Genomic DNA, 24,567 nt, shown 5'->3' with positions numbered 1-24,567 from the left:
GGAGGCGGATGCGCTGGGCGGCTCCAGCGTGCAGTAAACATCACCGTGCTCAGGCACCGCTCCCTAACACAGGCTCGGGGGTGCTTCTCCGTGGCAGCCTCCGCGGCGCCCTAACAGCAGCTCTCTGGGTGACCAGTCCAGCGAGGACATCCCCGCACGCAGCAGCACGGACTCCGGCCACGTCCGTGATCGAACAGGCCTGTCCGCTTTCTGACTCTCAGCAACCCCCAGGGCAGGATTCTCTCTCTCTCTTTATTCCCCCCCCCAAAAAAGCAAATGAAGATTAAAGGCAGAGAGAGCAGAAGTTCCAGAGGACTCGGGGGCAGGCGCCTGGGCCTCGGGCCGTGTCTGGGGCGAGCTCCCTTCAGAAAGCCGGACAGCTCGCGTTGTGTCTGAACTCCAGGCGGGGCTGGGGGGCTGGGGCTTGAGCACAGGAGGGAGCAGAGGGTTGCTACCCCAACAAGGTGAACGGGGAGCCCCCCATGCACCCTGCTGCTAGGCTGACGGGTCCAAGCTGCAGGTGCAGGCCTGGCCTTCTCCAGCACAGCCTCCTGGGGGGCGTGCGGCATCCGCCCAGGTCCCGGCCTGGCTGTGCCTGTCCCGAGGGCGCCGGGTGGGGTGGGCAGAGCTGGAAGGAAAGGAGACCCGCACCTCGGGGCTGCAGCCTGGAGACAGACACCCCCCCCCCAGAGCAGGAGGGCTGACAGCAAGGCCTGCTCGCCACTCGGCTCTGCCAGGCCGTCACGGGCATCCCCCACTGTCCACGCCCCTGGCCCTGAGCTGTCGGAAGGGATTCCCTGCAACGGGTAACCCCGGGAGTCCTCTGCAGCCACGAAGGGATCGGCAGGAGCCAACTAGATGCTAAATCGCGGCGTGGAGAGGCCGCTGTGGGGGAGTCGACTTATTCCTAAAGCCCTCGAGGGGAAGAAACCCGCGGGCGTCTGTGGCGTCTACTGAAACCTCAGCGGGCGTCTCCTAACTCGCTGCGATAGCTCAGCCTCTCGAGGAAAGACAGAGGCGCGTTATCAGGAAGGTGAGCCTTGCAGGTGTCTCCTAAGCAACCCTGGGAATAGCCGCCCCCCCAGAACCACTCGGGCCCTCGCTGACGTGTCTCAGCAACCTCCCTCTGTGTGCACATTTCCATCCATTTCCCCGCCCCCCGGGGACCCCTGGCCGCCCAGCGCCCGGCCGCATCTGAGGTCAGCGCCACAGTGACCAGGGAGGAACAGGCCCGCTTGTGCGTTCCCTGCTTCCGTCTACACTGCCTGGCGCCGAATGCCCGCGCCGCGCACAATGCATGTCCCAAGTTCCAGGACCTTGGCCTGGGAAGGCTCAAGTCTCCAGGGCGGTGGTGGCACTCTGGGAGGTAAAATCCAGAATCCGTGCAGCGCGGTGCGGGCCAGGTCCTCCCTGCAAGGCCGGGTGGGTGGGCGGGCACACGCCAGGCAGGGGTGCACCGGGGGAAGCGCACCGGGTGGTCAGTGGTGCACCGGGCGGGCGTGCACCAAGCAGGGGCGGACCAGGCGGGCAGGTGTGCACCTTGCAGGCGGGGGCGCACCTTGCGGGCGTGCACCAGGCAGGGGCGCACTGGGCGGGCGCACCAGGAGGGCGGGCGCGCACCCGGCAGGGGCACACCAGATGGGCGCCTAGAGCTGGGCCCTGCGGTCCAGCTTCTCGAGGTCGCACTGGCAGGAGAGGCCGGACGAGGAGCAGCACAGCTGCAGCCAGGGCTTCCACAGCAGGTTGCCCAGCGAGAGCTGGTTGGGGACCTCGGGCAGGGTCTCCGCGTGGCGCGCGGCCGCCTGCTGCATGGTGTCCAGGATCTGCTGGAAGCGGGGCTCGCTGGCCGGGCTCAGGGGGCTCCTCTCCCGGGGGTCTCTGGAGATGTCATAGAGCAGAGGCGGGTGGTGGTGGGTGACGTAGTGGCCGTGGCAGAAACACACGTGGGTGGGGAAGCAGCCGTTGGCACCCTCGGGGGTGAACTTGGGGGTGAAGAAGAAAGCCTTCCAGATGGCCGTGCCTGCGTTCACAAGGACAAGGGGTGAGCCGGGGGGGGGTCAAGGGCTGAATGCTGGGGGGTCGCCCCGGCCAGGACGGAGGGAGCAGACCTCACGCAGAGGGGCTGAGAGTCTCACGGGACCTCCCCTAAGCCAAGGCGAGGGGCTCAGGGAAACCGCAGGGCATGCATTTCTGCTCAGCAGCCAAGAAACACAAGCGCAAACCCCCAAAAGCCGTAGCTGCTGGGTGCAGGCTGGCTTCACTTAACACCACCAGGAAGGAGGCGGGGGACCGAACCCCCTTTCTGTCCCCAGCGGTAACCAACGCTGGTGCACACGGCACGGCCAGGGGTTCTGCAGCAGCCCGATGCAGCCCCAAGCATCAGCCCGAGGAATAACAAGCTTTCTCGGCGAGGCGAGAGCTGAAACAGCCAATCAAGCAGGCCCGTTCCCTGCAAAGCCGCGGCTCGGCTGTTTGAATTTCCAGCCCCCCTTATCTGCCACTTGGGAAAGAAGGGACCTCCGGAGAAGCTAGAGAGGAGCACGCACTTTCAGAATCCTTGCTAGGATCCGAGGGCTTTGACTTGTGATTTTTTAAACTGAGGCTTTCTAGCTTCGTCCCCGGAGGAGAAAAGTTTCCAGCAAACCTGACCTGTGAGCACCCAAGAATTTCTGAGGCCCTGGGGCTGGGCACCAAGATGGCCACAGGCCACGGCTTTCCGCGTGGCCAGCGGGTGCAGGTCCCTTTCCTTAACGGGAGTGCAGGGCCGTGCGCAGCAGCGCGAAAATATCTGCCCCAGAATCCCGGAGCCAAGATCTACCTGCCTGCGTGACCCATTTCGCCCATAAAATCAAGTTGTCACGCGGGGAATTTTTAATCACATCGATCCCGATGTGAAAACGCAAAGCTGCTATTTTTAATACCCATAGAACAGGCCGTTTTCTCTCAAAATGGCCATTTCGGTGCAAGCAAAGTCATCCACGTTCTGGTAACGATCGCGGCAGTTCTTTTAAAAGGGAATCAGGAGATCCGAGCGTGATTGAATGAGGCCGCTCGACTCACCGAGGCCAGCAGATGCCATCGCCCTAATTCCTTACGCAGGGGGAGCGACAGGATGACAAATTCCACCCCCGGGAGTCCTCCCGGCGACTGAACCCCAGACTCACAGAGGAGTCACCGCACTCAAAAGTCGGACGAGATGCAGGTTTGAAAACGGGGAGCAGAGACATGTCCTTCTAGGGTGCAGCAAAACGGCCCCCCGGCAAACCTGCGGTTGCAAGACTGGGGTCTCCGACGAATCGGGAGACACAGTCGTGGGATTTTAAGGGCCTTTCTGACTCGCTCTGGCGTCTGCGTGTGTTCACACGGGCGCTGTGCGGGGAAGACCGCGTGGTGACGGCAACTGCCAATTGCTCTGGTGTCAACACGCCCAAGGTGCTGCACGCAAGCTGTCCGCCCTGCCTGCGCCCGTTCCAGCACACGCTGCCTGTTGCTAACCCCGCGTCTACACTTCTCTTGTCTCATCAATTACTCGGGGTTAGTTCAGGGGGCAACCCTGTTCTCCCCAGGAATTCCGGAAAGCGCCACGCCCGACAGCATCCATCTGCCTGGGTGCATCTGCGACTTCCCGAGGAGACTCACCCTCCCCAGTGCTAATTCCACCTGTTTCTCTCGCTGACAGGGAACCCTGCGGATGGAGCCACGAGCTCCTTCTGCACCGGCACCCCGGGAACGTGGCCTGTGTTGCTGACGGACGCCCCTCCAAGCACAGCAGGCACCGCGGAGCAGCGCAAACACGGAGCCACGGAGCGGAAAACCACAGCGGAAGCGTGTAGCCGAGAACCGCCAGGCCACAGGCGACAGCCAGGCAGCGCTGTGGCCCCCCAGCTGCAGGGAGAACCGTGTCTGATCAAGACGCGGTCTCTACGTGAATGGTTGCAGCGCGGGGACAGCTCCCCGCCCCTCTGGCACCGCGACGTCCAGGCGGAGGGTTTAAAGTCCTGCCGGAAAACGCCACGTGTCTGTCTTGGGAGCAAATTTTATCCGGGGCCATTTGCCCGCCAGAAACTGGGGCTTCTTTTTCTTCTCACTCCTACTTTCTCTCTCTCCCTGTCCCTTTTCTCTTGATTCCTCCATAAATATGTCTCTCCAGCCCCTGAACCCACATGTTCCTTCCGGCTAATCCAACGAGGGTGTGCGGGGTGGCTTGAATTCGGTTCGAGAGTCGGGTGGGGAGACAGTATTTTCCAGAACAGTCGGCTCACGCTCTGGGTTTAGAGCTGAGCGGTTACCATCCCAACAGAGTGGCGTCTCAAGCAGCAGAACCCCAACATGCGCTGGACAAGACGGGGTTCCATTTAACTCCCTTTGCGGGCACTGGAACCCCAACATCAGTGTCCTTCCCAACCAAGGACAAGATTCCCGCGAGGCCCCCCCAGAGCCCGTGACATGAACGTTACTGCAACAGGAGCTTCCAGCAGCTGAAGAAGCTGTACCCCAACCTCATCACCACACGAGCATTAGAACCCGGGACCGTCACGGGAGTTAGAAATGCACCCCTAAACTTGCTGCGACTCAGAGACAGCACAGCGGAGACCCCTGTGTCGGGAAATAAACGATAACGGAATCACCTGGACTTTGTCTCAAACACCTGAGCTTGCAGATCCTCGTGGGCCATGACCGAGCAGAGGGGTGACTCCCAGCTGGCACCTCTGGGCTCGGGAGGTAAGTGGGTGTATTGACGTTGGGAGCCACCCGCATCACAGCCCGGGCAGAGGGGGCGGCGGGGTGCAGGGGCGGAGAGCACTGCGCGGGAAGGAGCAGAAGCCCCCCGCGCAGGGGAAGCTGCGGGGGCCGTCCCCAGCCGTGCTGCGCAGACGGGCTTTTGGCGGGAATGCGCGGAAGAGCCAGGCAGAAGCAGCCAGCGACGCGGGAAGCACCTGAGCCCCACGCCGAGAAGGAGCCGTCCTCACGGCGTGATAAACAGCCACGCTGAGCGATGCACAAGCGTGGACGGCAAGGAACACAGAGGGTGTGCAAGCAGAGCGGAAAGCAAAGCCCAGTGGCTCCACGGCTGCCCGGTCATCTCATCGACGCGCCAGGCCCGGCCGCGGGCAGCCCTGGAAACACGCCCGGGCGTCTACTCACTGTTCCTGGGGTGCCAGCGCACGGCGTTCAGGTAGAAGTTGCAGTAGTGGAAGAGGAACTCGTGGTCCGACTGCTGGGTCTGCCCCCGAAGCAGAGGCATCAGGTCCCGCCCATCGATGATTCTGTTGGAAGAGCGGGTGGGTGTCAGGTGGGGGCGGCCCCATCGTCGCGGGGCTCAGAGGCCCCGGCTGTCCGAGCGTCCCGGAGCCAACAGCAGCGTGGCTGACGGGCCACGTGGTCATAATTGAGTCTCCGAGTCCAAGAACTCAGCCTGAGCCCAGCTGGGCGCCATATGCAATTAGAGCAGCTGAACCCATTGGATTCTCCCAACAGCACCATCAAGGGGGGCCGTCACCATCCCATGAGGCCGGGGAGCCGGACGCCAGAAAGTGTAGCTCGTAACAGGCCAGGAGGAGCCCCTGGGGTGAAACCAGTGGCGTGGACAGCCAGGCCCTCCCCTAGACCCACCTCCCTGTCATCTGCTCAAAGGGATGTCCTTGTTCACGAACTCCAGGTCTCCTGAAAATAAAAAGACCTCCCGTGGGCCAAGCGGGGTGGGGTCACCCCAACAAGCGCATTTGTACGTAGAGTGAATTTCTCAAGAGCAACGATGCTGTCCAGCACCCCCAGGGCGGGTCTTTCCAAAGGCAAACGTCTCTCTTCTGCGCTTGGCTGTTGCACCCGGTCAACAAACCCAACCAAGCAGCGGTGGGGGCGCAATACGACCGGCTGGGGCTTAAATCCAGGGGGACGGTCTGCAGGTGGCTCTGCGTCAAGTAGAAATGAGCAGATATCGGGGCAGCTGAGGTCGGCGGCGGCCTCAAGTCAGGCCCGGGGCGACGCGGGGCACGAGCTCATGCGGAAGGCGCAGGCGGTTTGGGCCCCGCCGCCAACACTGCTGACACCACGTACTGAGGCGCTGGGGGCCGAACCTGCTTCCATCATCGGGGTACGCCCTCTCCGGCGGTCCCGCGTCCCCCGGGTGTATTTTCTCCGGGTGTATTTCGGCGCCACGGAAAACCCTGTCACGGACTGACAGCCTGGCTGCTTCGACCCACCGAGGCCGCAGCCCTGGGTATGAATCACGCCCTCGGCCGACGTCCGCGCCCGGAAAACATCCTACTATTGCAGGTTAAAAACCAGCCGGCTGCTCGCCCGAGCCCGGCCCCGCTCACACTCGGCGCGGCAGGCGGCCGGGCGGGGAGGCGCTGTTCAGCCGCAGCGGGGCCTCTGAAACCCCGTTTCCAGCCCCGAGAGGCAGCCCCGGAGTCTGACGCCCCTCGGGTTCGTTTCAGGGGAGACTCAGCCCCTCAGGATGTGAGGTGCTGGAAGGGCCGGAGCCCGCGAGGGACGGGCGCGCGGGTGGAAGCCGGAGACGCCGGCGAGCAGGGGAGCTGCAGCGCGGCCGGGGCGGGCACCTTCCGAGCCCCTCCAGGCCGAGACGGGGCCCCAGCTCACCCCTCTGAGCCCACAGGGCTCAGCACAGGACACGGACCGGCTTTCTGGACCGGCTTTCTGGACATGGGTGTCGGCCGGCGGCCCCGGCCCCGGGCGCGGCGCACAGAGGTTGCACGGAAAAGCAAAGGAAGACGCCTGGGCTGGCGAGTATTTCTTTTTCCCACCGTCGAGCAAAATTCGCAGGATTTCCAAAGCCGGCCGGCAGCGTGGCCCGCGCGCCTGTGTCTTGAAACGCAGACACGGGTCTCCTTTTTTTAACATCCCGCAGCGAACGTGCTCGACCCGGAGGCAGGGCTCCGCCACGCGTGCAGGGGGTGAGCCACACGGCGTGGCGGACACGGGTCCCGCCGGCCCCCCGAGCGCTGCAGGGACCCTCCTGCTCACACTTCTCAGGGCGTGCAAGCCCCGCAGCTGCCTGGTGTCCCGGGACGCCGCGACACGCCCCTTGGAGATGCTTTTTGTCTGCAGAGTGACGGGCGCCTCCGGCTCCCGACGCGCGGGGAGCTGCACGCACGGGCCGCGGCCGGCCGCCGAGTTTCCAAATCCCAGGAGGAATCCCACAGCAGGAGGGAAGTTTCTCCAGGCAGAAAACGGCGTGTCGGGAGCACCCTTTGCACTAAAACGACCTCTTTCTGCCCCAACCGTGTCTCCAGCCGCCCCTGGCATCGCGGGAGAAGGCGGGTTGTGCCTGTGTGCTGCGGGGAGCGACGCCGAGTGGATCTGGGGAGACTCCTGCGTGACAGTCCCAAGAACGTGGTGGCGGGCCCTGCTTCCGCGGGCAGGCGAAGTCCCCACCGTGACTGGACACGAGGCAACTGCCTTCCTGCTGGGCCCGTGGACGGGGAGGTTGTGCCTTCGAAGCTGCGAGGTGAGGGGCCTCCTCCCGGCCCTGCTGGACGCTCGGCACCCCCACTCTCCTCGCCCGTCAAGCCCGCGCCGGCCGGGGCCTCCTGCACGCACGTCTGCAGACCGACCTCACCGTGCTTGCAAGACAGGGTCTGCTGAGCAGGAGCCTCTCTGTCCCCCCAAAGCTGCCAGAAGGCACCGGGGCCCCTCAAACACGGGGGGCTCAACCCAAAGGAGTGGCTCTCCTGAGAGCGTCCATGCCAGAGCCCCACGGGACGCCCGTCTCAGCAGCAAGGAGAGAAGACGGGTGATGGATGGTCCCAGCATCAGTTTCCAGATGCCGGCGCTGGGAAGTTTCCCTGGGGTCCCCCCCAGCTCAGCCTCCGCACACACTGGGGCACGTCGGCGGGGCCGTTGGGCACACGGTAGGGTGGTCACGCACCCCGGTCCCTGAGCGCGGAGTCGAGGAAAGCAACGTTGACAGATGTGACAGAGGTTCCCGGGGGCAGGAAGGGTCAGTCCCAAGGAGAAAGGTCGCCAGAGAGGGTATCGTTGGGTTGCCCTGGGTCGGATCTTGGGGTGATACCCGTGTCTCCGAGGGTCTTGACCTCAAGTCGGAGAGGCCCTGGTTGGGTTGACCTGGGTCAGATCTTGGGGTGATACCTGTATCTCAGAGGGTCTTGACCTCAAGTCAGAAAGCCATGGTTGGGTTGACCTGGGTCAAATCTTGGGGTGATACTGATACCTGTATCTCAGAGGGTCTTGACCTCAAGCCAGAGAGGGTGTCATTGGGTTGACCTGAGTCAAATCTTGGGGTGATACCCGTATCTCAGAGGGTCTAGACCCCAAGCCAGAGAGGGCATCATTGGGTTGACCTGAGTCAAATGTTGGGGTCATACACGTTTCATATAGGGTCTTAACCCCAAGCCAGAGAGGGCAGTGTTGAGTTGACCTAGGTCAGATCTTGGGGTGATACCTGTATCTCAGAGGTTCTTGACTTCAAGCCGGAGAGGCTGTCATTGGGTTGACCTGGGTCAGATCTTGGGGTGATACCCATATCTGAGAGGGTCTTGACCTCAAGCTGCAGAGACCATGGTTGTGTTGACCTGGGTCAAATCTTGGGGTGATACCCGTATCTCAGAGGGTCTTGACCTCAAGTCGGAGAGGCTGTCATTGGGTTGCCCTGGGTCGGATCTCGGGGTGATACCCATGTCTCCGAGGGTCTTGACCTCAAGTCGGAGAGGCCGTGGTTGGGTTGAATTGGGTCAAATCTTGGGGTGATACCCATATCTCAGAGTGTTTTGACCTCAAGCCAGAGAGGCCATGGTTGGGTTGACCTGGGTCAAATCTTGGGGTGATACCCGTATCTCAGAGGGTCTTGACCTCAAGTCAGAGAGCCATGGTTGGGTTGACCTGGGTCAAATCTCAGGGTGATACCCATATCTCAGAGGGTCTTGACGTCAAGCCAGAGAGGGTGTCATTGGGTTGACCTGGGTCAGATCTTGGGGTGATACCTGTATCTCAGAGGGTCTAGACCCCAAGCCAGAGAGGGCATCATTGGGTTGACCTGAGTCAAATGTTGGGGTGATACACGTATCACATAGGGTCTTGACCCCAAGCCAGAGAGGGCAGCGTTGGGTTGACCTAGGTCCAATCTTGGGGTGATACCCGTATCTCAGAGGTTCTTGACCTCAAGCCAGAGAGGCTGTCATTGGGTTGACTGGGTCAGATCTCGGGGTGATACCCGTATCTGAGAGGGTCTCGACCTCAAGCTGGAGAGGCTGTCATTGGGTTGACCTGGGTCAGATCTCGGGGTGATCCCCATATCTCAGAAGGTCTTGACCTCAAGCCGCTTCACGGCGCCAGCCACTTTAGGACGCATTAAGGCCGATTCCAAGATCCAGGGCTGGGGAAGGACGCAATCCGGGATGGGGGTGCTGGCTGGATGTGAGGACAGACTTTTGAGGAGCAAGTGTCTTGTCCTGTCCTGTGGAAAGGAAGCCTTGGCCCAGAGTAGCAGCTCTCAGAGCCCCCTCAGCCCTCCGATGCTGTGACCCGATGGTGCTGGGGGAATATTACATGTGAGCGACATAGAACTGCAGCCGTGCAGGCGGGTGACACGATATTCCAGCACCTCCACGCTGTCGTCCACCTGCTCCGGATCCGCGGTCAGCATGGTGTCCAGGAGCTTCCGCACGAGGAGCCATAAGCGGGTCAGTAAGTCAGGCCCCTGGGCCAGAGGGAGGCTGAGGTCCGAAGCCACGGAGCGAGGTGCTAGGATTTCTCCCCTGGGCTGACACCGGCCATTCTCCAGTGGGGTGCGGAGGCCAAGGCAGAGCCAAGGACGGTTCAGGAGAACTACGAGCTCAGGAGCGTGTGCACAGACACGCGAAACCCTCTGCCTTCGCCTGTGGCTCCTTAAAGGCTCACAGTGGACTGCCCAGTGGCTGCATGGCGGGGACATGGTGCCCTCGGTGTCTCAGCCAGTGGGCAGTAGCTGGACTTCATGGCAGGGACATAGTGTCCTGAGTGTCTCAGCCAGTGGACAGTGGCTGGACTTCATGGTGGGGACATAGTGTCCTGAGTGTCTCAGCCAGTGGACAGTGGCTGGACTTCATGGCGGGGACATAGTGTCCTGAGTGTCTCAGCCAGTGGACAGTGGCTGGACTTCATGGCAGGGACACGGCGCCCTCAGCGTCTCAGCCAGTGGACAGTGGCTGGACTTCCTGGCAGCAACACGGCGTCCTCAGTGTCTCAGCCAGTGGACAGTGACTGGACTTCATGGCAGGGACACAGCGTCCTGAGTGTCTCAGCCAGTGGACAGTGGCTGGACATCATGGAGGGGACATGGCACCCTCAGTGTCTCAGCCAGTAGGCAGTGGCTGAGCATCATGGAGGGGACATGGTGTCCTGAGTGTCTCAGCCAGTGGACAGTGGCTGGGCTTCATGGCAGGGACACAGCACCCTCGGCATCTCAGCCAGTGGACAGTGGCTGGACCTCATGGCAGGGACACGGCACCCTTGGTGTCTCAGCCAGTGGACAGTGGCTGGACTTCATGGCAGGGACATGGCACCCTCAGCATCTCAGCCAGTGGACAGTGGGTGGACTTCAAGGTGGGAACATGGTGCCTTCGGTGTCTCAGCCAGTGGACAGTGGCTGGACATCCTGGCAGCAACACGGCGCCCTCAGCATCTCAGCCAGTGGACAGTGGCTGGACTTCATGGTGGGAACATGGTGCCTTCGGTGTCTCAGCCAGTGGACAGTGGCTGGACTTCATGGCATGGACACGGCGCCCTCGGCGTCTCAGCCAGTGGACAGTGGCTGGACTTCATGGTGGGAATATGGTGCCTTCGGTGTCTCAGCCAGTGGACAGTGGCTGGACTTCACGGCGGGGACACGGCGCCCTCGGCGTCTCAGCCAGTGGACAGTGGCTGGACTTCATGGTGGGAACATGGTGCCTTCGGTGTCTCAGCCAGTGGACAGTGGCTGGACTTCACGGCGGGGACACGGCGCCCTCGGCGTCTCAGCCAGTGGACAGTGGCTGGACTTCATGGTGGGAACATGGTGCCTTCGGTGTCTCAGCCAGTGGACAGTGGCTGGACTTCACGGCGGGGACACGGCGCCCTCGGCGTCTCAGCCAGTGGCCAGCGGGAAGCAGCTGAGCCGTGCAGCAGGCTGGAGGCCCCCGAGGGCGGCAGGCAGCAGGGGACGGGCAGACCGCCGGCTCCCGGCCGGCTGGCAGCCGCGTTTAAGGGAGATTTGCAGCCGCCCGCGTGACATCCGCCTGGCCTGCCACCCGGCTAATGAAAACAATTAATCAGCGTGCGCCCCTAAACCTCCTCGGATGGGCAATAACACTTAGGAAGGAGTCATTGCCAATGTCATGGCAACTTGTATTTAAATTTAAGGGAAAGACATTTCATTTAGAACACGCTAAGTGACGCCACCCCGGGAGGCACGGCTCGTGGCGGGGGGACCAGCTGCCTTTCCGCTGCTGCAGCTCAGCCTTGGGGCCGGCAGGGAGGCAGAGGGCGGGTGCAGGGGAGCACGGCGGGGAGGTCGCCGGGGACAGGCAGGTGCCATCCTCGGCAGGGTCAGCACCACGCCCAGCCTGAGACCGTCCACCCCATGGCGCGGGGAGCCTGCCGGGCGGGGTGACCGAGGGCCGCGGGGGTGCCTACCTGTCTGCAGGGAGCTGGGCCCCGGCCAGCTTGACCACCGTGGGGAACACGTCCATGTTGCTGGTGGGCTGGTCGCTCTCCAGCCCCGCGGGGATCACGCCCGGCCAGCGGAGGAGGCCCGGCACCCGGATGCCTCCTTCCCAGTTATTGGCTTTGCCCCCTGCAATGCCAAGAGAGGGGGGCAGTCAGTCACACCTCTTGGTGCCACGCCAGGGCTCCCCGGGGGAGATGGTGGGGTGGCGTCATGGCGGGAGATGCTGAGACGGAAAACTCAGCCGTCACGGCAGGCGGCCGGCGGTCCAGGGTGCAGGCGAGGGACGTGGGTGACCAGCCAGACACACGTCAGATCTGGGGGCCGGGAGCTCGTTCCGCCGAGCTGTTCATCAGTGGCGGTGGCGCAGCACCCCAAAGGCCACAACCCCAAACAGGCCCCCGACACCGTCCAGGAGGGGCTGATTCTGGCTCCTCTGTCTGGAGTGACAAGGGTAAGACGGAGGCAGGCACGGGAGCCACTGAATCAGGGGTGCACTGAGAGGGACTGGGGGCCCCCCATGCTGGCCTTGGACACGGAGAACCAGCTCAGCCTCTGGACACTGCATAAGCCACGGAGACAGACTGTCCACGTGGCCTCCTGCAGGCCCAGGCCCCGCCCACCCCTCGGCTTCCCTGCCAGCTTGGCATGGTGACCTCCGATCGATAAGATAATCAATGCTCTCGCGTGGCGTCCAGCAGCCACGGAAAGTGGACACGCCTGCTCTGCATGAGCCGTTCTCTGCAGCGTTCCCACAGGGGTGAGCTGCTGTGGACACAGCAACAGGGAACACGGCTGCAAAATGCCTTGCAGGGGGCTCCCTGGTGGCCTAGGGGTCAGCCTCTGGCTATCACAGCAACGGCCTGAGTTCGATCCGCGGCCAGGGAGCAACCCACAGGGCACAGCAGGCCTCTCCTGTCTCGCCAGCTGCTCCCCTCAGCAGTCAATCTGCCCGTTCTTGGGGCCACTCAGAGCCCCAGGAAGGCTCAGCCCCGCCTGGGGGTGGGCAGGCACCAGCTGTGCCCCCATCCCAGGACCAGTGTTCAGCACAACCTGGACACCTCAGGGTAGGGACTGGCCTCTGCCCCGATGCATGAAACCCTCAGGCTCGCAGCCCTCGGGGCTTAGCTTCCACCCACAAACAAAAGCTGTCACATTTTTCATGGCTGCGTAGTATTCCACAGTGTCTTCCTGATCCAGTCCTCTGCCCATGGGCACTGAGGTGGCTTCCATATACTGGTTATTGTGGAACCTCCTCCAGTGGTTACACGCACTGGCTATTGCAGATAATGCCCCGTCCAGCTCCCTGCTGGACATCATGGCCAAGGAGTGGCATTTTCATGGCTGCATAGTATTCCATGGTGTGGCCAGACCCTGTCTTCCTGATCCAGTCCTCTGTCCGTGGGCACTGAGGTGGCTTCCAGGCACTGGCTATTGAGGATAATGCCCCGTCCAGCTCCCTGCTGGACATCATGGCCAAGGAGTGGCATTTTCATGGCTGCGTAGTATTTGACGGTGTGGCCAAATCCTGTCTTCTTGATCCAGTCCTCTGTCCGTGGGCACTGAGGTGGCTTCCACACACTGGCTATCGTGGATAATGCCCCGTCCAGCTCCCTGCTGGACACCATGGCCAAGGAGTGGCATTTTCATGGCTGCGTAGTATTCCACGGTGTGGCCAGACCTTGTCTTCCTGATCCAGTCCTCTGTCCGTGGGCACTGAGGTGGCTTCCACACACTGGTTATTGAGGATAATGCCCTGTCCAAATCTCTGCTGGACATCATGGCCAAGGAGCGGCATTTTTCATGGCTGCATAGTATTCCACGGTGTGGCCAGACCTTGTCTTCCTGATCCAGTCCTCTGTCCGTGGGCACTGAGGTGGCTTCCACACACTGGCTATTGTGGATAATGACCCGTCCAAGTCCCTGCTGGACATCATGGCCAAGGAGTGGCATTTTTCATGGCTATATAGTATTCCACGGTGTGGCCAGACCCTGTCTTCCTGATCCAGTCCTCTGTCCGTGGGCACTGAGGTTGCTTCCACGCACTGGCTGTTGCTGATAATGCCCCATCCAGCTCCCTGCTGGACATCATGGCCAAGGAGTGGCATTTTTCATGGCTGCGTAGTATTCCACAGTGCGGGCAGCCTCTGTCTTCCTGATCCAGTCCTCTGTCTGTGGGCACTGAGGTGGCTTCCACACACTGGTTATTGTGGCTAATGCCACATCCTCTCACCTGCTGGAACGTCTTGAAGGACACACAACTCAGATCGGGGGTCAAGTCAGAGGCAGCCTACGAGGCACCCCGAGGCAGCCTACGATGACTCAGCAGACTGTTTCGCATCATGAAGTCAGAAATCACACCAAGCGATATGGACACAGGATGCCAAGAAGATAAAACACAAACAGACGAAGGCGTCTGGCTTTTCTTTTCTGAAGACGAGCGGGACGAAGCACCTAACGAGCCTCCGGTGGTCCCGAGACCTCAGGGCGCACGCCGGTGCTCCCGTCCCCTCGGGGAAGCACACGGGACGGCGCAGCTGAGTGACTCCACCTCCAGGGAGCGCCCAGGAGACTCCGGCCCAAAGAAATCCCCCCGGATGTCACTCCACGGCCGTGGCAGGGGCTGGAGAACATCCTTTCGCCGAGCCGACGCGTGTCCACCCGCAAAGGGGTGGATATCGACGCAGGACACCAAACCCAAAGTCACCTGAGCCCAGGGCGGGCAAACGATTTCTCCAAAGAGCCAGGGGACGAGCAAATAAATGCCGGGGCTTCCGCGGCCCGCGGCTCAGCTCTGCTCTGCTGAAGATGGCCACCGAGACACCCAGCGATGACCCCGGCCTGGGCGTCTGTCACACGTTCCCGACAGAGCCAGGGGTCGGGCTGAGCCGTGTTCTGAGCTGCTGGATTTACACCCTGGGTCTAGGGTGGCGGCATCGCCTCCTCCCCAACATCAACTCCTTGAACTGCTGATGTCTTCAGCGAGAGCGAGAGCGAGACCCCCAATCCACAGACGGGGCTGGAATTAGCGCTAACGGGGCCTGAGTCTGTCTCCGCTGCCCAACGTGGCCTCTTGGGGCAGCCGAGTTTCCTGCAATGGTTTCCACGTCCATGCCACAGGCAGGTGCGGGGCCCGTCTCCACGTGCCTTGACCTCCCAGTGCCAGCCCTGCCCAGCACACCCCCTAAACAGAGCAGAGGCACCCCAGGGCGACACCTCAAACATCTTCCAGAGGCGAAGAGGCCGTGGTGGGGGGCGCCTGAAGACCACGGCCAGCAGGACGGGGCGGCCCCTGCAGCCCCAGGGCAGCCAATGAGAGCCTCGGCCACAATCTGGAGCTAGAACTGGACAGATGCACCTGCTCGCAATTCGCCCGGGGCCTCCTGCTGCTCGTTGTTCCCTGCAACCCAAGCAGGGAGCTCTGGGGGCTCCTGCGGGCTCAGGCGGATGCTGCCCACTGACATTTGCAGCCAAGGAAGAGGCAGGGCAGAGCTGGGGTGCGTGGAGAGTGTCCTCCAGGGTGACCTTGAGGGTGGAGAAGCAGGTCAGGAAAGCAGAGCAGGGTCCCGGCCCCTCAGGCGTCTGCTCGAAGGAACACCGTGAAGTCACGAGAACAGGCTCTGCTCCTCCACCCTAAGGGGCCTCACGGCGCTGCTGCGGCCACTGGGAACATCAGGGCGGCCCGGGAGGCCTCTTGGAGAAGCTTCTCAGAGGTCAACCTCTCTTCCACAGTGACCTGCAAGATCTGTTGCCGCTGAGGCTCCCCACAGCCTCCCCAGCCCGCCTGCTCCTCCTCACACCGAGGCCTTGGCCCCGGGGAAATCTAACGAGGCCAAGTCACCGCAAACACGCTGGGGTTTCGGAAAGGAAGATAATGAGGGAGGCAACCAGGGGCTGGACTGTCCCTTCCCTGCCCTCTGCTTAAATCCTCTTGTCTGTAATGCAGACGCCCAGCAGGGCTGCAAAGTCCCTCCACGTAGAAGCTGTAACCTGTTGGCTCCTGGGCAGCACTGACCACAGCCTTTTTCCATGCAGGTGGCCCAGATTTCGCGGGCCATGGGCTCCGGGTGTGAGGCTCCGAGCACGCCAGACAAGGGCGGACGTCCCTGCGGCTCAGAAACAGGCTGTCCACTCGGGTGGAATGGCCGGTTCCTCGGAAGGAAGCAGGGTGGGGAGCCAGGAGGAGCCTGGGGGAGGCCCGTGGGGCAGAGGCACGTGAAGAGGCTGCACCTGCTTCCTGGCCGTGGCTCGTGGAAGCCGACGTGGGGGAGGCCTGTGGTGCGGAGACAGTGGCCCCCTGTACCTCGACTTGCGTTGGGATTTTTCTCCTGGGCTCCTGCCCCTCCCCTGGCTGGACGCTGACCCCGAGGGGGCGGGTGATGTTGGTGTTTCACGGGGAAACTGCTGCACACGGATCGTGTTAAAGCTCCTCCCCGCGGAAGGTCTTGCACGCGAGAGAATGTTTTGTCTCGACGCGGCGGGGGCAGAACCATTTAGAGCAGGCAGGTTTGGGGGTTCTGGGGTGCCCCCTCCCCTGTCCTGTACAGACCCCGTCTGTCTACCCAGCACCCACCGCCGACCTTGAGCTCCACGCTCCGTATTTATTGTGGCCTCCGGCCCGAAACCAGAGGCGCTGCTCCCTCGCTGAGCCCTCCTGAGTCGACGGACGGTGAAAACACCCTGTATTTACCACCCCCTCTTCTCTTTGGGGGTACATTCTGAATCTCTAGGGTGCGTGAGGCCTCCTTACAAGAGGACAATGTCAAAAATAGCAAGAGCAGGCCCAGGATGGAGCAGCTCACTGGCCCCGCGGGGCGAACCCCCCTGGAGGCTCAGCCCTTCCCGCTCCAGCCGGGCCACCTGCAGGGAAGCCCTGCCTGCCAGAGGACCCCCAAAACTGAGTCCCCAACCCCCGGTCTGCCTACAAACCCCCTCCCTTCTAGGTGAGCCCTGGTAGGACGGACCTACAAAGCCACCTCAATCACGAACCTCTTCAAAGGGCCAACCACGCCTCGGCGCGTCCCAGCCTTCGGAACGACTCTGACCCTTTCCGCTGGCCAGAGGTGGCGGCCACTGGCCGTTCCCCGCCTCCATGCCCGCACCTCAGTCACGCAGCGCCCGTGTGCACAACAGGCGTGGTTCATCCCAGCTGCCTCTGCACGCCGTGTATGTGCAGACGCGGCACGTGCGGGCAATTCGGGGTCCGCGGCCGGAGCTCATCAGACACCCCTGCTGACCGCACGATGCCCGGTCCCTCCCGGCGGTGGCGGAGCTGCGGCCGTGTCCCGGGGAAGGGCAGCTCGGCACAAGACTGCGGAGCCCTCCCGGTCACATCCCCTGCCGTGGCCGAAGGGGCTTTGCAGAGGCGACCACCAGGGGCCCCGCAGTGGACCGGGAGGCGGGTGCGTGAGAGGCGTGAGGTCTGGGCGCCCGGGGAGGGGCCTCGAGTCCGCACCGATGCATTCAGGACGCGAGGAGAGAGCAGGAGCCAAGGCGCTCTGTGCCAGGGGTCGGGGCTTGGATTCCATCGGCCACAGAGCACGGGGCTGTGCCCTCTGCAGGGAAGGTGGCCACGTGGGCAGAAGTGGCCAGCAAGGGCGTCCGGCGCATCTCACCTTTGTAGATGCCGTTGCTGCCGCCATGGACCTCGCCCTTGGCCGTGACCTCCTCCACGTGTGCCCCCTGGTCGGAGGAGAAGTACACGAGGGTGTTGTTGCTCAGTCCCAGCTCCTCCAGGACATCCAGGACCTGGCCTGTGGGGAGAGGACACGCTGGTGACAGCAGCTCGGCGTGGGCAGGAGAAGGACAAGGCGTGTGCTCAGATTTCCTTGTCCACTGTGTCCGTGCACGGGCTGCGGTCACCAGGAGGCCAGTGTGCAAGGCCTCCTGCCCCGCGAGCAGCTGACTCAGCCATGAGTGGACGCTGCGGGCAGCAGGGGGATTCGTAGAAAGACCCCTTAGCACGTTCTACGAGAATCAGTCTGAGGCTTGTAAGCCGCGGGCTGCGAGGGTCAGAAGACAGAGACCACGCTTTGGCGGCCACCGGCTGCCCACCACCCCGAGGCCTGAAGCGTCCACTGTCGTTCCTCACTGACCGGGAAAACCCAATTGTCACCGTTGCTGTCACATCAGCAAATAGGTCTCGTCCGCAAGTACTGGACGGTGGGCGGCGGCCCTTCGACACTCCGGCCATCAAACCGCCCACCCTGAGTCGGATAGTCCTCACACCGGCCTGGCCCTCTCCTCCGCCCTCCACATCTTGCACGTGCCCAAGCAGTAACCCCTCCCCGCCCAAGAAAATATCGTCCACGTCACTAAGATATCGTCCACGTCACTAAAATATCATCCACGTCATGCATCGAGCCGAGATGCAGAAGAGCAGGAAAAAGACCCCGATTTGGAGCAATCTGCAGAGAGCGTCCTGATGCAGCCCCGTGTGCGTATTTGTGGGTACGGGGTGCTGACTGCACCGACGTGAGCTCACAGCAGCTCAGTGCGGGCGAAACATCCCCGTGCGCTGAGGCCTCGCACACCCCGTGGGCAAACCACGGAAGGCGTGACCTGGACGTGGGCTTGGGAGGCTGTCAGTGCGCAGGAGACGCCTGCAGGTGCAGACGGAAATCCCCTTCTGCAGCAGCCCAAGCGAGGACGCGCTCTGCAGACAGTCGTCGGGGCGTGGCGCCCCACCCGGCGAGCCTCAGAGCGGTGGGGCGATCGTGCGCGACACGGTGACTGCGTGTTTGATCCGTCCCCTGGAGGGTGGACCCCGAAGCAAAGAGCCGATGTGAGTTAATAACGTGGGGCTGCATCCGTGGCGACATGGACGGAGCTGGACGTGGGGGCACTCGGGCAAATAAGCCAGAGAGAAAAAGAAAAAGACCAGGTGGCTTCACAACAGGACGAAGAGAGGGGTCAGGACAGACATTAATGAAAACAGAAAATGACCCGGCCCGTGGAAATCAGAGCCCGCCAGCAGGGGACCCTGCCGGGGCCGGCAGCCGAGAGGAGAAAGCCGGCACTGCACGAGGAGGAACAGAGATGCGCAATAGAAAGAAATTAAAGAAAAGTGCAAGGTGTGGTTGACCAGCTGCACCCCTGGAGGGCTCGGTGCAGGGAGAGAACTGTGCAAATCTGAGAGATTTTCACCCCTTTGAATAACGGGGCCCAATTTCAACGCCGCTCCGGTGCAACGCCGAATCCTGGCCGTCCTCACCTGAGCACTCCACCTGTGCTTCCCCCCCCAACACACCCCTCTTCCAAGGTACCCCCCGCTTTGGGTTAAAAGCAGGAGAAACCGGGAGACTCTCAGGCACATACAAATTGGGGTGCCGTCTGGCTCCCTCTCTGCAGAGACGGTCAGAATCCAGCCTGCCCTTTCGGTCCCTCCCCACAGACGCGGGCAGCAATCCATGCCGTTCGGGTCTCGAGCCAGAATCTCATTTGTAAAGCCCAGAGACCATTAACCATTTAATTTTTCATAAGATTGATCCCAGCAAGGCCTGACCGATTTCTCTCCTCCAAATTCCGAGCAGAAGTCTCCCGGGGGACCCCCGCTTGCGGGATGACTCTTGTTTTCAGAGCGCTGCGTCGCACGTCCGAGGCCCACAAATATTATTTTTCAGCAAGGTGCTCGAGGTATAATGATACCAATTTATATAGGAATCGAGCTTGGAATTACCGGGGTGGACTGCGGGATGGCTCACAAATGAGATGTTTTATTTCACAAGCCTTCGCACTCTGCTCCCCCGAATGAAACCAATACAGAAAATAAGCCGTCTCGAGAGCTCCTGGTATTTAACGAGACAGCCGGCGCGGGCGTGTCGGGAATGCACGCCTTGCCGCCTTGCCGAGCAGACGTCTGTGACCCTGACTGTGAAAGTCTGGGTGCCTCTACCTTCTCCAGGAGTGGGTGAAGGGTCACAGAGCAGGCCCAAGTTCCAGAGAGTTCCTTCACTGCCTGGATTGAAGCCACAAAGAAGTGCAAGGCCAACAGTGTGCCAGTCAGGATGGAAGCGTTGCCCAGGTACAATCAGGCGTGACCTCAGGTATGCAACTGGGGGCCTGTCAGAAGCTGGACCCGATAGAAGTGGACCTGGTTAGAATCTCAACGGCCTGTCTCTGAGTGGGAGGTGAGAACGTGGATCAGCTCACTCAGGACGTGCCTCTTAGCTCCGACAATGGAGTTAAAGAAACGACCGAAGAACCCAAAGACAGGTGAGTGCATTAGGAAGACGTGGTCTGCATCCACACCGTGGAATACTACTCAGCCATGAAAAAGGATGACTCAAGCTCTGCGCGGGAACACAGAGGGAGAAACAGAAATATTCGATGGTTTCCGTCTCATGTGAAATATCTCTAGAAATCAACCAAAGGAACAGACAAAACTAACCCCAAACAAACCCTAATATCTGATTGCGGGATCGAGGCTCCCTGAGGGGGCTGTGGGGCGAGTGCTGAGGACTAAGGGGTGAGGGGCATCACGGACTGTGGTGCGGGATGATGGAGCTCTGTGGCAGGGTGTGGTGTGGCCACGTACATCTGAAAATTCAGGGGGCGAACCCCTAAATCATCTACCACATTGTCGACCAATTTTACCAATAAAAACAACACATTTTAAAACAAGTCTCGGGGTGTCTCACTAAATCTTTGCTCTGGACACTCATTACCCTTTGTTTTTTCGAGGTAAGACTCAGACAAAATCAGGCAGCGAGGTGCTGTGAAGTAACCAGTCACCTTTTTGGAAGCAGCCGGCTCATTAAGGAAAAAAAAAACAAAATCTTTGTAAAAGAAGAATTTCCAGGGAGGACCAGGAGACCCTGATAAGGAATAAGCCCCCCTTTCATTCCACGGAGCAAACTCCCCCAAATCATTTAATAAATGATTTTTAGTCAGCGCTTCACCTGACGACAGGTGAGCAGGAGGACTCAAACATCCCCAAGGAGCTCATCTCTCCTCTCACACCATTTATTCTGTGTCTCGTAGCCTGGGGACCCCAAAGGCAATTCTCTGCCGGCTTATGTGGCCTCAGGAACCCCCTTAGCCACACACCGGGGCGTATTTGTCAACGTACAAAGGGGTGTATTGTCTGCAGGAGAAGCTATGCTGATCTCACGTGGGTGAACTCGCTTCCCGGAATCAATGCTCAAGCTCTCTAAACCCGATCTTCTGGCTCACATGAGCTCCAGGGATCCGCCAGAGGGGACATTTGGAAGCACGTGAGTTATCGACGGGATAAAAGCAAGTTCAAAAGCTCACATGCGAAGGAGAAAAGGATGGCGCAGAACCCCAACAAAAGCCCTCAGACGGGACCGTTGAGCTCCATCCCGCAAGCAGGTTCAGGGGCAAAATTGAGGCTCTGTCTTCCTGTGGGGGCGGGGGCGCTGTGTGTCTCTAAAAATACCCTTTGGAAGGCACCTGTGCTCACCACTGTACCACCAACGCACCTTTCTGGACCTACTCAACATAGAGCTTCCATAGGATCCAGCAATTCCACTCCTAGGTATTTACCCAAAGGACACAGAAACATCAATTCCAAAGAGCACCTGCACCCCTATGTTTATAGCAGCACTGTTGACAATAGCTAAGCTTTGGAAACAGCCCAAATGCCCAAAAATGGATGCCTGGATTAAGAAGATGTGGTTCATACACATAATGGAATATTACTCAGCATTGAAAAAGGATAAACACATGCAATTTTCAGCAACATGGATGGCGCTGGAAGGGATCATGCTCAGCGAAATAGCCAGAAAGAAAAAGAAAAATACCGGATGGTCTCACTCATAGCAGGAATCTAGAAAACTTAAATAAGGGACCAGGAAAAAGAATTAGTATAAGAAAGAAAATATCAAAATCAGCAAACAACTATGAACCAGAGACACTCTATAGGGGGTGAGGGGTGGGAGGGGAGGGATTGGGGTCAAAATAAGGGGATTGCAATTGTATGGGGAATATAAAAATATAATTTATTAAAAAGAAATACCCTTGGGTTGTGCCGAATTTTTAGAGAGAAGCAAGCAAAATATTGTGATAATGAAAAAAATCAGAAGACGTGGGATTTTCTTACGAGGCTCCGCACGGGTGCTGCTAAATGCAATGCGGGCCCCATTAGCCCAGAGCAGATGGACGCAAAGACTCTTCCCTACGCAGGATGCACAGCATGCAGCTCTTGCAAGAGGGTGGGGCCTCGGGACCTGGGGGCAGAGGTGACGTCTATACCTCCTGATCAAAAAAGACAGATGCGTGGCATTTGCAGCAACACGGGTGCAGCTGCAAAGGAGGGTGCTAGTGAAATTAGTCACAGGGAAAATAAAAATATTGGATGGTCTGACTTACACGTGGAACATGGAGAAAGCAAACAAAAGGTCAAGAAAAAGTCAAAACTAGCAGCTGACCCTAGATCTGAGGCACACGGCAAGGGAAGAAGAGGGAGGAGGTTAAAACGGTGCACGGAAACCCACAAGGGAATGGGGCGACGGTTCACGGGTGATGTGGTGGAAGTATTGGGACTACAAGGATGGAAGAAAAAAATGAGTGAAAAATGCTTCTCCTTGCAGACACTCTACACAGTCTGCGTGGATCCCGGCTCCCTCGCCCCACAACTACTACCTGGACACCCAGCCATCAGGTCTCCCGCCCTGCAGTGTTTCCGCCTGTGCTTTGCCTGCAATACCCACCTACCTCCAGGGGGAGGCGCTGACACCGTGCGTGCGAGAGAGCTGAAGCTGCACCCTCAAGGCACAGCAAATGTAGGGGAAACAGTCCAGTACTATGTGCCTCTAACACATGCGGGGGCACATACGTGTTCAGCTGGGCATCGAAGGTTTTTCCCTCACCCACCCCAGACTTCTATTCACTGCAACGGGCACACGCTCACTTGAAGACGAAATAATCCCAAAGGATGAGAGGAGCCAGCATTTCCTGAGTACATTTTCCAGGCCGGGCACCGTGCTGACTCCAAATATACTGCTTCGTTTAATCTGAGTAATTAATTCAACCCTTTCAGACAGGTAGAAGGAACCTATCCACAGAGATTGCTGTATTTGATTTTTCGGAGCAGCCTTAATTGGGTCATGAGTTAAAAGCACTGGGCACCCGAGTGTATTCCTGACATCGGACTTTGGCCTCCCCTTTCAAATAAATACCTGGGTCCTCGGCGGGCTATTATTTGACCATCGCTTTAACCCGGTCTTCTCCCTCCTAGCGCACCTTCCCCTTCTGGCCCTTCAAGTATTTAACTAGCAAATTAATGGTGCTTCTGGGGAGGGGCTGAGGGTGCAGGACGCACCGCCAGGAACATCCCTGGAATATCCAACATCCTGCGTCCCGCTGTTTAGTTTCAGAGACAGGCGTCCTGTTCTGCCTTACGCATTTCTAGCTCCAAGGCAAACCCAAGAAGGAGGGACTTGAGGGAGCCTTAGAATGCAGGGGTGGGAGAAAACCATTCAAGAGCACCAGTCCCAATGGGTGTGTCACGTGTAGTTGGTGTGTGTACACACACACACACACTCACACACTCAACAGCCCACAGCCGGCTGTGTACTCCACAGTATGGGTTCCAAAGTGTCGTGCACCCACTGACAGCTCGAGTGTCTTGAGTCTATGGACACTGTTCTGGTCCAAGAGCCCTGTTTGGGGACACAGAGCAGATGACCTCACCCACACGCAGAAGGTAAAACCAAAGAAAGGCTCGGACAAGCCTAAACCAAACCATGAGCGCTTCCTGTCCCGGACAATGGCCTGCTGGCGTCTTGCATCTATTCCTCCCTCCCTATATGTTTAACACGAATCCAAGGACCTTCAAATAGCATCTCGCCGGGCAGCCAGGCTGTCTGCATTGCTTGGTCATTCTCAATACAGATGTGCACACGTCCCCTCGAATTAGACCTTTTGCATTTTTTTGGAGAGGTACTCGGAAGGGGCACTGCTGGATCGGAGGTGACAGATCAGTGCATAAAGAAGATGCAACACACACACAGACGGTGGAATACTACTCAGCCATGAAAAAGACGTAACGAGATGGCGGCCACAGTGGAATAATAGTACTTGGCCATGAAAAAGATACAACAAAATGGCAGCCACAGTGGACTAGTGCTCGGCCATGAAAACGATGCAGCAAGATGGCGGCCACAGTGGAATAGTACTCGGTTATGAAAAAGATGCAACAAGATGGCGGCCACAGTGGAATAATAGTACTTGGCCATGAAAACGATACAACAAGATGGCAGCCACAGTGGACTAGTGCTCGGCCATGAAAATGATGCAACAAGATGGCAGCCACAGTGGAATAGTACTCGGTCATGAAAAAGATGCAACGAGATGGAGGCCACAGTGGAATAATAGTACTTGGCCATGGAAACGATACAACAAGATGGCGGCACGGTGGAAAAGTGCTAGGCCATGAAAATGATGCAACAAGATGGCGGCTACAGTGGAAGAGTACTCGGCCATGAAAAAGATGCAGCAAGATGGCGGTCACAGTAGAAAAGTACTCGGCCGTGAAAAAGATGCAACAAGATGGCGGCCACAGTGGAATAACAGTACTTGGCCATGAAAACGATACAACAAGATGGCAGCCACAGTGGACTAGTGCTCGGCCATGAAAACGATGCAACAAGATGGTGGCCACAGTGGAATAATAGTACTTGGCCATGAAAACGATACAACAAGATGGCGGCCACAGTGGAACAGTATTCGGCCATGAAAATGATGCAACAAGATGGCGGCCACAGTGGAATAGTGCTTGGCTGTGAAAACAATGCAACAAGATGGCGGCCGTAGTGGAACAGTACTCAGCCATGAAAAAGATGCGACAAGATGGTGGCCGGAGTGGAGTAGTACTAGGCCATGAAAAAGATGCACCAAGATGGCGGCCACAGTGGAACAGTACTCAGCTGTGAAAAAGATGC

At 59.5% G+C, this 24,567-nt stretch overlaps 1 protein-coding gene across 1 annotated transcript in view; it reads right to left on the bottom strand.

Annotated features, from left to right (window-relative positions):
- Positions 1-1,646: 1,646 nt before the first annotated feature.
- STS (steroid sulfatase) overlaps positions 1,647-24,567 on the bottom strand; it is a gene marked incomplete at both ends in the record, with an annotated part of 35,947 nt that continues 13,026 nt past the window's right edge. Inside the window, 4 exons of the mRNA XM_084258177.1 lie at positions 1,647-2,020; positions 5,146-5,267; positions 11,632-11,791; positions 17,278-17,415. Coding sequence (XP_084114303.1) covers positions 1,647-2,020; positions 5,146-5,267; positions 11,632-11,791; positions 17,278-17,415 — 794 coding nt within the window. The remainder of the gene's footprint in view (positions 2,021-5,145; positions 5,268-11,631; positions 11,792-17,277; positions 17,416-24,567) is intronic.

The sequence above is a fragment of the Talpa europaea genome (genome assembly GCF_964194135.1).
Source record: "Talpa europaea genome assembly, chromosome: X".
NCBI classification, from domain to species: Eukaryota; Metazoa; Chordata; class Mammalia; order Eulipotyphla; family Talpidae; genus Talpa; species Talpa europaea.
The sequence above is the reverse complement of the archived record's forward strand: the minus strand, read 5'-3'. Positions and strand labels throughout refer to the sequence as shown.